This window comes from Berghia stephanieae, chromosome 3 (genome assembly GCF_034508935.2).
Source record: "Berghia stephanieae isolate SIO BIC M18660-M18661 chromosome 3, UCSD_Bste_1.3, whole genome shotgun sequence".
NCBI classification, from domain to species: Eukaryota; Metazoa; Mollusca; class Gastropoda; order Nudibranchia; family Aeolidiidae; genus Berghia; species Berghia stephanieae.
The window spans coordinates 60,494,126-60,510,747 of record NC_088362.1 but is presented as its reverse complement, the minus strand read 5'-3'; the positions used below and the strand labels follow the sequence as shown (position 1 = coordinate 60,510,747).

General features: G+C 34.4%; 1 protein-coding gene across 1 annotated transcript; it reads right to left on the bottom strand.

Annotated features, from left to right (window-relative positions):
* Positions 1-1,956: 1,956 nt before the first annotated feature.
* LOC144968108 (cell cycle checkpoint protein RAD1-like) lies at positions 1,957-16,613 on the bottom strand. The gene is made up of 9 exons (XM_078906109.1): positions 16,357-16,613; positions 15,559-15,714; positions 9,773-9,867; positions 9,534-9,645; positions 8,847-8,969; positions 8,184-8,248; positions 6,297-6,441; positions 5,885-5,995; positions 1,957-2,626 (listed from the first exon to the last, which is right to left on the bottom strand). Exons 1-8 carry the CDS (start codon positions 16,462-16,464, stop codon positions 5,954-5,956), a joined length of 846 nt encoding a protein of 281 aa, XP_078762235.1. The 5' UTR covers positions 16,465-16,613; the 3' UTR covers positions 1,957-2,626; positions 5,885-5,953.
* Positions 16,614-16,622: the final 9 nt, after the last annotated feature.

The following is a 16,622-nucleotide window of genomic DNA, read 5'->3' as shown; positions in this document are numbered from 1 at the left end:
TTTAAATGTATAATGTGAGCATTTGAGTGCATTCCTCTTTGTTGGATCATGTGCTTGTGTTTGGATGAGACTTATAGGTGTGATCTTGGAATCTACATCTGTTTCCTATTTAAACCAATTCCCCTTTGTCTTACTTTTTCTTGGGTGCTTTAATTGTAATTCTAGAACTTTTTACTGTCCCATTTTCTTCCTTTTTACTGGCGCTGATATGACCTAAATGTGTTGCAAGCGCAGTAAAACCCTTAAAAACAAACAAACAAACAAAGGGTTTCAAGCCAACAGTAATCCTTATCATGTAAGACTAGGCATTACGCCTATAAGGCGATAGTACAATTTTTTCTTTTTGAGACAGAGATAACGCTGTCAAGTCAAGTGCCAGGTACTCATTTTTTACAACTGAATGGGGAATGGGGTGAGTATATGTGAGTGAAGAGCCTTTTCCTAGGATTCGACTTTACATTACCCAGAACGGGACTCAAACCAGAGACATACGGTCTGAAGGTGAGTATCATACCACAAGACCACAAAGACGTATATAATGAACAATTTGTAGGGGTGTGATACTTTCATTTTATATTTAACCCATTGTTGTCTTTGCAATGGTAAACTCAAGTTGGTCTCTCCCCCCCCCCCCCCCCCCCCCCCCTCTCTCTCTCTCTCTCTAAATATATATATATACTATAAATATATATCCCTCTCTTTGGGTGGAGACGTTTGACCTCCCATGGTGGACGGAGAGATCATTATTTTTGTCTTCGATCCCACTTTTCCCCCCGTGTGGTGACCGGGGTCCTTCAATAGAGAGGGTGCAAGAATAACCTAACACCAAGCCAGTGGGTCGTAAAGGCCACTAATGGTGTGTGACTCCCCCCTTTTTTTTGAGTCACCTGGTCCTCCAAGTTGGGGGTTGTCGAAGGGTTAACACCCCTTCCATAAAAATTGTTACAGAAACACAGGCAGACAGGAGTTTCTGCAATGACAGAATTTATGAAGGACAACAGCAGAAGTGATAAGACATGGAACGAGATAAAAAAGTTAGATCAAGATAGAGAAGAATGGAAATTGTTTGCCGGTGGCCTATACCCTGACCCAAGGTGAAAAAGGCAATGATGATGATCCCCCTTTTTATCTGGTTTGAAAAGGTTTCAATTAACCTGATAAAAGCCATTACTCTTTTTAGACCTTGGTTTGGTGAGAAAATGTGATTTTAAAATAGTTTTTACCAAGGGCTTACCTTTGCTCCACACACAGTTAAAACTCAAAACCATTGGTCACATGTCGAATGTTAAACCAGGAGTTCGCCAAGCTGCATAGTTGATAAATTCTGCCATAAACAGATTAGTCCAGTAGAACAGCATTTCAATTGCCAGCTTTGAATGTCTTTTGTTACTTTCAAATCAAATTCCTCTCTGTAAAATAATTGTCTTGCTTCTTAAATATTAGAACACTAGATTCTGTTCTAAAACGGAGAGAATTCCACAGGCATGGAGCTGTATAGTTAAAAGCTTTTTGGTGAAAGTTACTTATTCTTGCAGAATATTTCTTTCATTAAAATAAACAGATTCTGATATCTAAAAACACGACTAGTTGTATGAAGGACCCGCATTAGTAAACAGAAAAGAATTTTGTACTCTATTCTGTGGTGAACAGGGAGCTAGTGAAGGTCATGTAAAGTAGAAGCAATGTGCTTCTCAAGTTTTTTAAGAGTAACTAGCGTGACTGTCTTATTTGTAATCTGCAGTCAATCGATATCATACTTGGGGCAATCAGACAAAAGAGTGTTACAATAATCTATTCTACAAAGTACAAGAGAAGATACCAATAATTTCGTTATATCAATATCCAGCAGGAATCTTACACTGGCGATTCTCGTTAAATAAAACTTACAATTTGAATATTTTTAGAAATATATGAGTATGCATAGTAATTTTACAGTCAAAATAATAAACACCAAGATTTTTATAGTTATATCTATATATTTTATTGTCCACAAAATGGAAAATCTGTAGTGGTTTACATTGCTCGAACAAATATAATAAATATCAATAAAATGTGTGGATCTTATAATAATATGATCCTCATAACAGATTTACTTCACAATACACACATAGATATCTGGCCCCCCAGGAAAACGCAACCGATGCAGCCGCAGTGCAGCCGCATAATTTGCCACTTACCGCAATGCGGCCGCATAATTATGCAAAATATGTTGTGAATTTATGACCATTGTATGAAGAAAAATGAAACCGAAAAAGGCCGACGATGTTCCCAAATACGTGACAGTGACTTCCCATTTTTCAACCCTGCTAAGCTGCTCCTGTCTCCACCTTGGGATCAATTTGAGAGTCTCACAAAGCTTAAAACTGTACCCGAGGAGGAGATCAAGAGGTACACCCGGCAGCTTGGGCCCCTCGCGGTGAAGAACTCCATCACCTCTTCTGTTGACGTGCCACATTTTTGGAAGTCCATTTCTGATGAAGTGCCCGCTTTGGCTGCTTGTGCCAAGTGGTACATATACACCACGATCAACAGCGCTGATGCTGAGCGCAGCTTTTCTGTTTACAATCTGATATTGTCAGACAGGCGCAGGAGTCTTAGCACAACGTCTCTGCGACATCTAGCTTTTCTGTGGGACAACAAATAATTAAGTTCTGAATTTGCGTTGTAGTTCTTTAATTTTGAATTGGTTAAATGTAAATAAAGCAATGGAAAAATTTAGACAGTGATTTATTAAGTTTTTCTTGTTTTGCATAACTTGTAATTTCCCTTGCATAATTTGCCTTTCCCCCCCCCCCGCATAATTTGCAATTTCTCCCGCATAATTTGGGATATTTTTTTGCATATTTCCGGGGGGGCAGAGATATACCTTTTACAATTTAATGCAACAGGGAACATAGTGTTTTAATGCATTAAAATTAAAACTGATTTCAAAGGTATCCACAGTTACTAAGCTACTCACTCGAACTACTCATCACTCTTCCAATACAATATTAAACGGTCCCGATTTCTTTCACATATCATTCTTATTTAACTCTCTCTCTCTCGCTCTCTCTCTCTCTCTCTCTCTCTCTCTCTCTCTCTCTCTCTCTCTCTCTCTCTCTCTCTCTCTCTCTCTCTCTAATATTTATACTCTCATCTTCAGATCGAAAATGAATTAATAAAAATAATAATAATAATAATAATAACAATAATAATAATAATAGTAACAATAATAATGATATTAATAATATTAATAATAATAATAATAATAATAATAATAATAATAATAATAATAATAATAATAATAATAATAATAATAATAATAATAACAATAATAATGATAATAATAATAATAATAATAATAATAATAATAATAATAATAATAATAATAATAATAATAATAAATAATAGTAACAATAATAATGATAATAACAATAACAATAACAATAATAACAATTACTATTACCATAATTACCATCACCACCACCATCATCATTATTGTTATAATAACATTGATAATAAATAATTATAACTTATAACGATTATAGATTGTGGTACGAATTTTGTCTTGTATCTGTTTGTTATAATTTGAATTTGTTTATATCATCTCCCAAATGATAAGAGCTGATATTTTGTAGTGGTGTTTCTTGTTAGCTATTGTATTATCTTTATTGTCTTGTCCACAGCCTGTTGCTCAAATAATTTTGTAACACTGTCTTTAATGTTGTAAGCTGTCCTTCCTGCTTTTTCCACTATTGACCTCATTTTGGCTTTTTCTTTCGTTGAAAGGCACCCGTACCAAGCAATAAGGCCAAAGGTCATAATGCTTTTGACTAAACTATTGTGGACGAGTTTCATTGTTTTCTTACTCACTTCAAATTTACAAAGTTGTCTTATTATGTAAAGTCTTTGGTTGATCTTTCTACATATGTTGTCTATATGAGTCTTAAATTTTAACTTGTCGTCGATTGTTATTCCCAGATACTTATATTCTGTCACCACTTCCAATTTTTCATTATTTACTTCCCTTGGGAGATGATCTAATTTTGATTTCCTGAAGTAAAAAATTTCTTCTTTGCTTTTCTTTACATTCAGGGTTTATATTTTTTTCACACCAATCCGTAAATTTTCAAATTCCTTGGAAATACGAGGTTTCGTTTTCTGGTAACATGTCCAAGAATTGCTGTGTCGTCTGCAAATTTGACACAATCTTTGGTGTGTGTGATGCAGTCGTTTGTTAAAACAATGTAGAGTTTCGACAAGCTTACACATTCTTTGGGACAGCCATTACATATGTTTTACAGTGTTTTACAGGGTATTATTGTACTTCACCTGTTGTGGTCTTCTCGTGAGGAAATCTTTGTACCAATTTATAAGAAATTTATTCCCCCCAATCTCATATAACTTTTGGATCAATATATTTGAATCCATCGCGTGAAAGGCCGAAGAAAAATCGACAAATAATAAACAAGTGTAGTTTTTGTGATGGGAATCAAGATGGGTAGTGATGACATTGATAGTAGTGAGGAGGGCATCTTCAACTCTTTTGTCGTATTGGTACGCAAATTGTAAATGGTGGAGAATAGGGCTTATTTCATTAATAAGGTGACATTTTCATATCCGCTCAAGGCATTTCATAGGGATATTGACGTAAGAGCGAAGGCATTGGTTCAGTTTGAACCCTAAGTTTGCCTGTAAGCAGTCAGTGACGACTATTGTAAGAATGAAAGTTTTTTTAAAAGATGCCAAACAGAAGAAATGGAGAGTATGCAAAGACAAATTGAGCTTTTATATAGCACAATATCCACTAAACATGCTCAAAGCTCTTTTCAAAGGGTCCCTGACCAACAGCAACATGTAACATAAAGAACGAGACATGAGGCCTGTTAGGCGATGATGAAATTTTTTCGGACAAAGACAACCCTGTTAACAGCCAGGTACTCATTTTACACTTGACTACGGTGAGTGAATATGAGTAAAGAGTCTTTTCCAAGGACTCAACCATTCATTGAGCGAGTCTCGAACCCAGGACCTTCCAAACCAAAAGCGAGTGTCATACCACAAGACAACTAGACAGTTAAGGACCAGCTGCATCAGAATCCTGTAGCTGTAGTGGAGTCATAACAAAACCAATTGAATAATCTCATTTTTAGCGATGATTCAAAGAGGAATATTGCATAGTAATTCAAATTAAGGGACTACAACTACAATGAATGGTGATCTCAAAGAATGACAACAACACGACCTTTCACTTTTCACGTAAAGAAGGGTCCATCAAACAAGTAAAGAAATTTAAATATTTAGGCACTATCATTACCCTTGATGCATGTGACATAGAGGATACAAAACAAAAAAGAGCAATAGCAAAAAATGTTTTTTATAAAATGCGTACAGTTGTGTCAAACAACAACCTAAAGTTGAAGACAAGAATAAAAGTAGTGGAAACATATGTTATAAGTACCCTTTTATACGGTTGTGAAACGTGGATGCTTGACAAAGAATGTACTAGGAGGTTAGAAGCATTTGATATATGGATGTTTAGAAGAATGTTGAGGTTATCCTGGACAGACAAGTATACGAACGAGGAAGTGTTGGGGAAGGTGAGAAAAGGAAGAATATTTTGATAGATACAATCAGAAAGAGCCAGTTATGGTTTCTGGGACATGTGTAGAGAAAAGACGGAATAGTAAAGTTGGTAACATCTAGGATGATCGAAGGAAAGAGAGCTAGAGGAAGACGAAAAATGACATAATATCTAAATAACCTAAGAATGGCCAAAAGTGATCAGAGGATCGAGATTCGTGGAGACAGCTGACCGGCAACATGCTCAAGAGTACAAGCCACAATGGATGATTGATCTAGAGAAGATTAACGTTCTCAACAAAGGGATGCAGAGACAAGTCACCTGATTCCTTTTATTCCACGACTTTTAGGTACAAAGCAGCTGTTGTGACATTCTGTGTCTTGAAGACCATCATAAATCGTCTGATGGGTGAGCTTCTTCATCAGGTGCACACTAGAAAATGATTTTTTTTAAAAACACACAAAGATAAAATTAAAAAGGTTTAGGTAATCAAACATAATTCAGTGCTCTTCTGAATCTGTTTAAATTAACATAGCATTTTTACACTGTAAATGCAAGTTCATTTGTAGTTTCTTCACCTTTGACCTCTCATAATTCATTCAAATTAAATCTAAATCCATGGATGATGTTGATGGTAATGATAATGATGATGATGACGACGATGATGATGATGAATTGTTCTTTCCCTTGTCGGGTACCATTATAAAATTAATTAAAAGACAAAATAGCTTACATAATATTCAACAAAGCAGATTTGACCATCTTCTATTCGTATCATGTACTGCAAAGACAAAAATCCTCGATTATCAGTCCTAATGGATATCCTTGAAGACAATGCTAATGCTTTCACGGAGGGTTTCAACAAATCCAGTTTATACCTGAAAGAAACAGTTTAAAAGCTTGACTACAAAGAGCAAATTGTATGAATATTGTAGGCATATTGAATAAAGATTATACGCATATTGTATGGATATAATATGCACATTGTATGAAGATTGCATGCATATTGTATGAAGATTGCATATTGTATGAAGATTGTATGCATATTGTACTAATATTGTTTGAATAATGTATACATACTGTATGAAGATTGAATGCATATTGTATGAAGATTGTATACATAATGTATGAATATTGTATTCATAATGTAGGTCACCGGCAAGTAGACCTGTAAATGAGCTCTATAAAAATTGACTGAAACTCTTCGTAATTCGTCGTAGCGGAACAAATCCAAAGAATCTAAATGAATAGTACGCAACAAGCTCGCTTGAGCAAAACAATGGCAGAAAACTAATTTGTGCGGGAATTAATTAGGCTACTTACCATTGTTCCTTATAATTAGGTACCCAATCAGTGAAGAAACTAGAAACAGTCAACCAATTTGTTTACAATGAGAGACAATCGAGATGTTCTGTAGCAATCCCTAAATTTCGATTTGAAAGTGTCTTCATAACACACTTCCGGCTTTCGTATTTCACTTTTTTCATAATTTTACTTCCCTCCAGGTAAATGTGGTCAATTTTGGCTTAGATGAAACAGTGAAATTTATTGCTCAGCAGCTCAGTTAAAATTGGCTACCATTCATGGGTGACAGCAGGAAGAAGTGCTGAAACCTGAAACTAAAATCTGAAACCTGAAAATGTTCCTACTGAAAATGCAGCCTAAACTTTACTCTTATTTCATCACCGTTTTTATACCATTATTAAATGATTACACAGCAAACATATTGACACAATGAGGAAATTAATTTGATTTTAAAACCAACTTTCACGAATATACCTTCATACACTGAAAAGGTGGCTGAATCACGTTTTCGAATGTTTACCGATGCTATTAGGTTATTTTACTCAAAACACTGAAACCGGAGGTATTTGACTTCGAGATATCGCAAAACTGGAATTCCGGCATGAACCGGAAAACTGGCACCTATGCTACTATTGGGATCACGACAGGTTTGGAAAGTGAAAAAATAATTTCACGAAGGTTGTGTGAAAATACACTGGGATGTGTTCAGACACGGCAATTCTAAAAAGAGTCGCTTAGCCTTGGCAATATATCTATCATTAATATAAACGGCCCATGAGCTATGTGTAGCGCTGTGGAACATTCCTAATTACTTTACAGTCATTCGACTACAATTCATGAATTCTTTCTTTCTTCATTTCTTTCGTTCCTTTTAAAAAATATTTGACAAATTGACTGATTTCAGTTAATTGACTGAGAATTTACAGGTCTAAGGCAAGGGAATGGGAATATTAAGAGAGAGGATAGTCTATTGGCCTAGCTGACATTCTGGTATTATATACTGCTCATAAGGGTATTCAAACAGCTGTTTCCGTTTAAGTTTTAAAATGTTCACAATACATTTTCTGTCCTTATTCAGAATTTAAGATGACACCTGACAGAGGCTTCACAGTTAAATGAAAAAAGTTGTGTTAAAAGACTACGTCGTTTCATTGTTTTAATAATAATAATTCTTTTTTGTTTAAGAAGGAAAGAAAAAAAATTGTGAGTCAAGAATATGTCAAATCGTTCTTATACTGACCAAGATCATTAACCCTTAAATTATGAAGTACATACAAGGCAGACACACCACAAGAATACATCAAAGCATAAATACCTGTTTGTCTGAGTTTGTGAACACTGAAATGATTCAACCATTTCTGAATCTTTTGGAAAGGATGACTAAAAAAAAAAAAAAAAAAAAGACAAAAAGAAAGAAAATCAGACTGTAAATGTTAGTAGCTCAAAAAAAGTAAGGAGCAGGCATTTGTATCAATAATGATGAGAAAAAATAGGGCATGGAGAAGTGCCAGGTGAAAACAGAGAATGAAACGTCATGGGATCAGTGCCAAACTCAGAATCCAATTGAGTTTTTCAAATTTCCATAAAAGGTTCATCATTATTGCAAGTTTTAGTTTCATATCAATAAATCCATCCTTGTAATTTTGAGTATCTAACTTTCACCATCGTTAACACATCCAGGGGGCCCTTTCAATCATGAATCATCATTTGTGTCAGATAAATAGATTAATACTTACCAACACTATTTTTTAAACAAGCAAAGCTAGGCAAAACAATTGAAGGTTTTAAAGAAAATCACATCTCATCTTATAACAGTCAAGCACATTGAGCATGGTGACTGACAGGATGTGTGACAGAAGTTGCCAGCTCTGGCCCTGACAGTTTATTCATCAACTCCGATCCAAAAGCGAGTGTCATACCACAAGACCACATAGCCATACAACATGAATTAGCAATCTGTTTTAACACAACATCTTACATGCATGCTGCCCGAGTCACCAAAGGTGGAAAACTGTAGAAAAGGTTGATCTGGTGATAAAAGGATCTGTAGCACGGAGCTGGTTGAGTCCAATTCATTGAAGACTTCTTTCAAACATTCACTCTGCAGAATGAATACAAATAGAAATGGAACAGTAACAATTTGTTAGTAAGAGAATTATTCAAGTTGAATCTAGACCTGATGTAAATTGAATTGAGGGACTGCGTGTGTATTTGTGTGTGTGTCTGTGCTTAGGAGTGTGTGTCTTCATCATTTTGATATGGCTACTTCAACCCTTAGAAAGCTTTTTCATATGAGGCCAATTTAACCAAAGGGTCAAGTACATATAAAACTTTTTTTTTTTAATCACAAGACTTTTCCTTACCTGTGAATCAATTTAAACCAAATCAAACCAAAAAAAAATTATATCATTTAAAAATAGCACAATGAAAATAATCTAACACAGATCAAGTTGAGATCACTTTATAAAGTTCTTTTCTTTAACCACAGATAGTGCAATTTTCCCCCAAAATCAACAAACTAAAACAGCCAATGTAATTGAGTTTACTTCTTTCTAAAAGTTAAGTGTAATACAAGCACCTACTTTCTGACGATATTCAATAACAATGATTTGAGAAAATGTGGAGTAAAAAAAATTGATTATAGGTGACGAAGGCCTCATCTTACCTTCATTATAATTTTATTGAGAACATTAGTATTACAGAAGTCAAAGTCCAAAACCTCATCAGGCTCTAAAGTCTTGATGCTGCAGTCTGTCAACACACCGTCTTCTTCCAGCCTTGCAACAAAACAAAAAAAACCCAAAAAAAACAAATGAATAAACAATTAGTTATATACATAAAGGGGATGAAGGGAAATGAGGGATAAGAAATGTTTATATTTAAAGTAAATTCTGTAATGCTCACATTAAAATCAAAGGACAGCCATAGCCAGCATAACACATCTTGAGACTCGTATTTCCACTTGCAGACAAACTGGAGCCAAAGATTGTCAAACATTCCTGTAAAATAAAATTAATCCATATGAATGAATGAATGCTGCATAATATTGACTCAGAAATTTGATGCTCAAATTCTCATGTGGGTAAATCGACAGATTAGGGAGCAGGTACTGGTGCAAGATAAAGATCAGAAAAATTGAAGACTGATTTTTAGGGATGTTTTTTTTAGGTCTAGTATTTTTCTTTCTTGGTTTGTTTTTGTTTTTGTTTTTAAGGGTTTTACGGCGCTTGCAACACATTTAGGTTATATCAGCGCCAGTAAAAAGGAAGAAAATGGGATAGTAAAGAGTTATAGAATTACAATTAAAGCACCCAAGAAAAAGTAAGACATAGGGGAACTGGGAACAAATAGGGATCAGATGTAGATTCCAAGAGCACACCACCAATGTACTTAGTTTGAGATCACCTAAAAGTCTCATCCAGACACAAGCACAGGTCCCAACTAATACACTCAAATGTTTACCAATTATATAATATAATATGTAAACTAAACATAATACAATGTATAACAGAGAGATGATTTACAAGGAAAAAAATATCATCTCCCAAAACTATAACTATACATTCGACTGTTTCCCTCCCAGCCAAGGAGCTCCGGCAAGGATCAGGACAAAACTAAGTAATCTCATTCCAAGACAATGACAGGAAACAATTGGGAAACGGGTATGGGGGGATAGAAGACAGAGCATGTACCTCCCTGCCCACTATGGGAGGTCAGGATCCCCACCCAGCTTTCTTGGTTTGTATGGCACTCTTTCATACACAGTTTTTCAGGTCTTAATGTTGGTAAATCATAAGCTTCACATTTTAACATGGTTTGATCATATAATTTAAATCCCAAATAAAAAAATTAAATTGAGCTTTATATAGCGCAATATCCACTAAATGTGCTCAATGCACTTTACAAGGGGTCCCTGGTCAACAGCAACATTTAACATATAGGACGGGACATGTTGCCTGTTAGGCGATAATACAATTTTTCGGACAAAGACAATGCTGTTAACGGCCAGGTACTCATTTTACACCTGAATACGGTGAGAGAATGTGAGTAACGAGCCTTTTCCAGTTCTTCCAATCCGAAAGCGAGTGTCATATCACAAGACCACATATACTTTAAAGGTGGATGGGATGTCAAATATACTTTGATGCCTTTTGTTTAATTAAATACAATAGCTTAATGATTTGAATGGCATGACAATCAATATATATTTGAAATAATTCACTATCGATGGTATGCCAAACAACGATGAGTTACCATTGTTATAAAACATCTATGTGGTCTTGTGGTATGGCACTTGTATTAGGATCGCAAGGTTCAGCATTCAAATCCCACTCTGAGCAGGGTATAGTTGAGTCTTTGGAAATGGCTCTTTACTCACACTCTCTAACCGTACTCAAGTGTAAAATGAGTACCTGGTCATTAACAGGTTTGTCTATGTCGAAAATAAAATAAAAATTATAATATCGTCTTACCAGTGTCATCTCTCGTCTACATTTTAAAAGTTGCTGTTGGTTGGGGGCCTATTATGGTAGGTATTCCAGACCAAAATTTAGATAGCTTTAAATAGTAATCCAAACTATGTGTTGATTGATGCACAGAACAGAAGAAATTATTTTAAAATATTTAAAAAAAAAAAAGTTATGGCCTTTCGAAATAGCGAGAAAAAGTACACTCTTTCGCATTGCAAAATACTCCATTTTTGAGATCTCATTCTAAGAAAACTAAATGACTAAGAACCCAAAGGATCACTTTTACAGAAAGACTTGTACCCACACACTTTGTCTAATTTTTTCCTGTGCGCTAAGAAACACGGTTAAAGAGCTAGTGAGATCTGAAAATGGAAATATTGTCATTTTTAGCAATCAAGGGAAATAACTGATTTTTCGTCAAATTTACCAATTTTCAAAAATTCATAAAAAAATAACTAAGGATAATAAATAGTGCAAATATACCTCAAAATAAACAGAAAATTGTAAACTATAAACAACATTTAACGCTAGACCTTTTCATTTAGAAATACTCTTGAAATGAAATGAAATTTGGATGCCACAATCGAAAAATATAAAAAGATCCATGATTTTCAAAAATTCATAGAAAATTTTGAAACAGCCACAGAATAACCATTTTAGTCTTAAAAGAATTGCAAAGTAATAAACTATGCATGGATGAAGCATATTCACAGTCAAACTGCAGCAGATAACCTTGAGAGCAAGCTAAAAACTGGCCAAAAACGGTCGACCAGATAAAATTATTGACTCTGGGGAAAAAAAGGAAATGTGATAAGATGAGATAAAACAGATGTTCCAACACAAAATGCACCTTGTATGAGCAATATAAATCCATTAATGGACAATTCTCACCCAAATCCAATCAAATCATACCCGTCAAGCGCTGATAAGCCTTTGTAATAGCCTTATCAGCAACTGTCCAAAGTCGACCACTTGCAGAAGATGTCACTTCGAAGTCCCACCTGAAGACATACTTGGACTCCACTTCTGCAATGTCCTCAACAACAGGCCACTTGTAAGTAGAGGCACTGATAATGGTGACCAACATAGAACTTTTGGTCATAAAAAATTGCTACCCATTGACCTTGACTTGTGAATCAAAACTCATCATAGTCATCGTCCACATCAGAATCAGACTGATCACATACATTTTCCTCATAATACATTTCAAAAGAAACTAAAAACATACAAAATCATAATTTGTTTTATGGTCTGCCTGGTTTGGCCAACAAACCAAGCTGAATTTTAAAACCGTTTTCATAAAAATTCCGTTACTTTCTCACGATTCAACTTAGGGTTACTAAAAATCGTTTTGTTCTCTAGATGAAAAAGGAACAGGGACGGCTGGTAATAATGGGCAGGGTGGGCAAATACCAGCCTGTTTTTTCAAGTTATATGCTGTATTACCAGGTCCGAAATAATCAAATCTAAATTAGATAATTTCAAAAGTTACTACTTAAAATTGATACTTTGTACTGAAATCAATTTGTGTGTATTTTTGATAGATTGCGAATCACCATGCATCCCGTAATACATAAACCAGGATACGCTCCTGTTCTTTTTATCACCCCCCCCCCCCCAACCACTCCACTCCACTCCGCCCACATCGTCATCTCATCGTCACGTCGCCTGACGGTGATTTTGCTGTCTGGCCTCTCTAGTACTAGGTCGGGCTAATTCAAATGAGCCCACCTTATTAACCAGTGTACACTAAATAGAGATTTTGGCAAACGAACTTTTTCTTATTTATTGCCTTACTTGTGCTGGGAAGGTTCCAGTATTGAATTAAATTTATTAATTTACTAATATTATATCAATTTAGTATTAGTTTGTGTTGTTTTAATATATTTGTTTATCCATTTAAATTATTTCTTTTTTTTCCCCTCGTTTTCTTTAGTGTTTCTCAAAACTCATTTATTTAAATTGTTTTCTTATTTGTTTGTTGTTGTTGTTGTTGTTTTTTGTTGTTGTTTTTTGTTTTGTTTTTTAACAAATTAATTTGTTAATTCTTTTTTTTTATATTATTCTTAAAGTAATTACCGCTGTATTTTTATTGCCAGACTAAATATTTTTGCAAAACAATGTAATTTTCTATTGTATTTCCTCTAATAAAACAAAACACTTTTATTCAAAAGTCACGACTAAATAAATATATAAAATACAACCACCATTTTGGTTTTCTCAACAATTGAATTAGTATACGAGAAATACTCTTCTGAGTAAGGAGATAGTTGAATTCTAAGTTATAGAGGAAATACGGAAGGGTGGGCAGATTCCGTACTTGCCCGTCCTGAAGCTAATACATACATAAGATGGTTCGCGATGAAGAGGCGGGAAGCAAGGGATTGGTTGGGTAAGGAGCAAAGATAACACGGTAATTATTGTGACGATAGTCAAACGAATACATGAGGAGAGATTGGTAACATTATTTTGTCTTAATTATATTGTATGAAGTATTGGCGAAAGCCTAATATTAAATAAACGTTGTTTTTGTTTGTCTTATTTTGACTATGGAACTGATACTGATACTTGTCATAGCAGACCTGCCTACTTTAGATAGGAAAATAAAAATCGTAGTTTTCAGGGCTAATAAAATCGTAGATATTTTAACTACCCTTTAAAAAAATCACCGGAATTTTCGTCTGTTTTGATAGATATCAAATTTTAAAAAACGAGAAAAAATAATTGGAAACGTAATAATGATGGTGATGGTGGTATAGTGGTAGCGGTGGTGGTAGTAGTAATGATGATGGTAATATTATTATTATTATTATTATTATTATTATTATTATTATTATTATTATTATTATTATTATTATTATTATTATTAATATTATTATTATTATTATTATTATTATTATTATTATTGTTATTATTATTATTATTATTATTATTATTATTATTATTATTATTATTATTATTATTATTATTATTATTATTATTATTATTATCATTGTTATTATTATTGTACGTATTGGTGGTATTACTATTGTTGTATTTTTTTTTGGTGGTTATTAATGGTATCAGTTTATTGTTTGGTCCCATTTGCCATTATTTTCCACTTTCATGTATGTGGTCATCAAATTGTATGATTAATTGGCGAAAGCCTAAGATTGAATAAATTTTGTAATATCGTATGGTAACCATCATTGTCGACGACATCGTCGTTGTCATCATAATCATCATCATCATCATCATCATCATCATCATCATCATCATCATCATCATCATCATCATCATCATCATTAACAACAACAACAACAATATTAACAACAAGTACAACAATAGAAATAAAAACAATATCAACATCACCATACAATTTCCGTCATCGTCTCCACAACTATCATTCTAACCAACAGCACCACCAAAACCACTACCATAATTACCCCTCACCGCCTCGTCTTCCTCCTCCTCCTCCACCACCACCACCACCGCTACCACTATTCCAACCACTACCACCACCGGCACAATCATTCTGACCACCAAGACAGCAGTAAAAATTATGCAATTTGAGCTCTGAATGAAACTCGAGTCATATCGCTGTTGTTGCTTCTCCATGAAAACTTTAAGGTTACTACGTACTACTGAAAACCAGAAATATGTAAAAGCAATATTAATATCGCCGTTGAGGGATTAAAGCATCTCTTTAATTTTTCGAGTGAAGGAAATGGACTTGTATTGTCAAGGTGTTGTCGCATTATGTCTCGTCGCTTTATTTTTTAGTTGTATTCTCTTTCGTGATTCATTTTTGATTACGTTTGGAAGAATTAAAATCTACTGGTATTGTCATTTCATTGTGAATGTGATTATTGGTGGTTGAAATATTTTTTGTTTAAAGGCGAAAAAAAAAATCAAAAAAAATTTTTATTAACAAAAAAAAAACAAAAAAATAAAAAAATAAAAATATATATCATATATATATATATATATATATATATATATATATATATATATATATATATATATGACCGAATCCTCTTTGCCCAACCACTGTAAATAGGCTAGAACCGCCACTGAAAAGGAATATGAGATACGATGCTCTAAGTCTAAGTCCAGCGACTATTAGTTATAGAGTGCTTTGAGCAGGATATTGTGCTATATAAATGCTCAAGGTTGTTTTATTTTTTTAATACGATAGTCAAGTTGAAAAATGAATAATTTAGAAACCATCACAATTCTTACAAGAAGCACTGTTAGATTAATTTTGAAAGCCAGTTGGTCCTCTCCAATGGAATATTCATAGAAAATAGACTCCTGAATGAAAGCGTTGGCCTGGACACACTTGGCATCTTCCACTGTTACTTTCAATCCCATACTGCTGGCAAAAACTGTTGCTGTCTGAAAAAAATGAAATTTGCATGATTGTTCAGTATGAGATTTCACATCATTAAAAAAAAAATGATGGTAGAGATAATGACAACAGGAGAAAGCCTCAGCTAAACAGATGGAATGTCACATATAAAATGAAATGTATTTATTTGATAGGTAATTCAGAATATTTGATGGAGCAGGCACTTATGTCGATAATAACAAGAAATGAAGTGAGTAGGAAAGTGCCAAAGACATTATAATAGAGAATAATAATTTTGCGGGAGCGATGGGGACTCGAACCCGGACATTACTGGTACGACAACTCCACCTGGTCTGTATCTATGCATCTCTCTGCTCACTAGGGCCTGAGCACTCTTGCCAAACACAAAGGTCAGCTTGAAAGTGTGTGGGAGGGGGGGGAGAGAGAGAGAGAGAGAGAGAGAGAGAGAGAGAGAGAGAGAGAGAGAGAGAGTCTAGAGAGAGTTGAGAGAAATGGGTTTTTACTCTAGGAATAATTAGGTCACTTTCATTTGGGCTATTTTCCATGAAACTGGACTCGGTTCTAACAGGGATTTTAGGCTTGTCCCACTATCACTGTTATACTGAGCTCCCACTGTATGATTATCAGGACTGAAAGATGTATTGAAAACTAAAATGCTGTCTACTTACGTCTTTGAAATGGATGGCTTTCAATATCGTAGAAACATTTCTCGCATTATCCAACTTTGCAACGAGTAAATATTGATCATCGCTCTCATCTCTCTGTGAGGACAGCATAATTGCTTTGACACAACTATAATGTAACGGTCTGTACCTTTGTTAATACAGCCACATATAAAATAGAATAAATTAGAGACATTTAATTTTTAGATTTAACCGCGGACTCCTATTGTATTCTTCTGCTATGATTATTTCTTAATAAGAGTAGAGTCCCT

Coding starts and splice junctions, on each gene's coding strand:
- LOC144968108 (XM_078906109.1), bottom strand. CDS start 16,464: ATGCTGTCCTCACAGAGAGATGAGAGCGATGATCAATATTTACTCGTT. Junction 9,868..15,558: donor TTAATCTAACAGTGCTTCTT/GTAAGAATTGTG, acceptor TTTATTTTACAG/GAATGTTTGACAATCTTTGG. Junction 6,442..8,183: donor TCACAAACTCAGACAAACAG/GTATTTATGCTT, acceptor TGTTTCTTTCAG/GTATAAACTGGATTTGTTGA.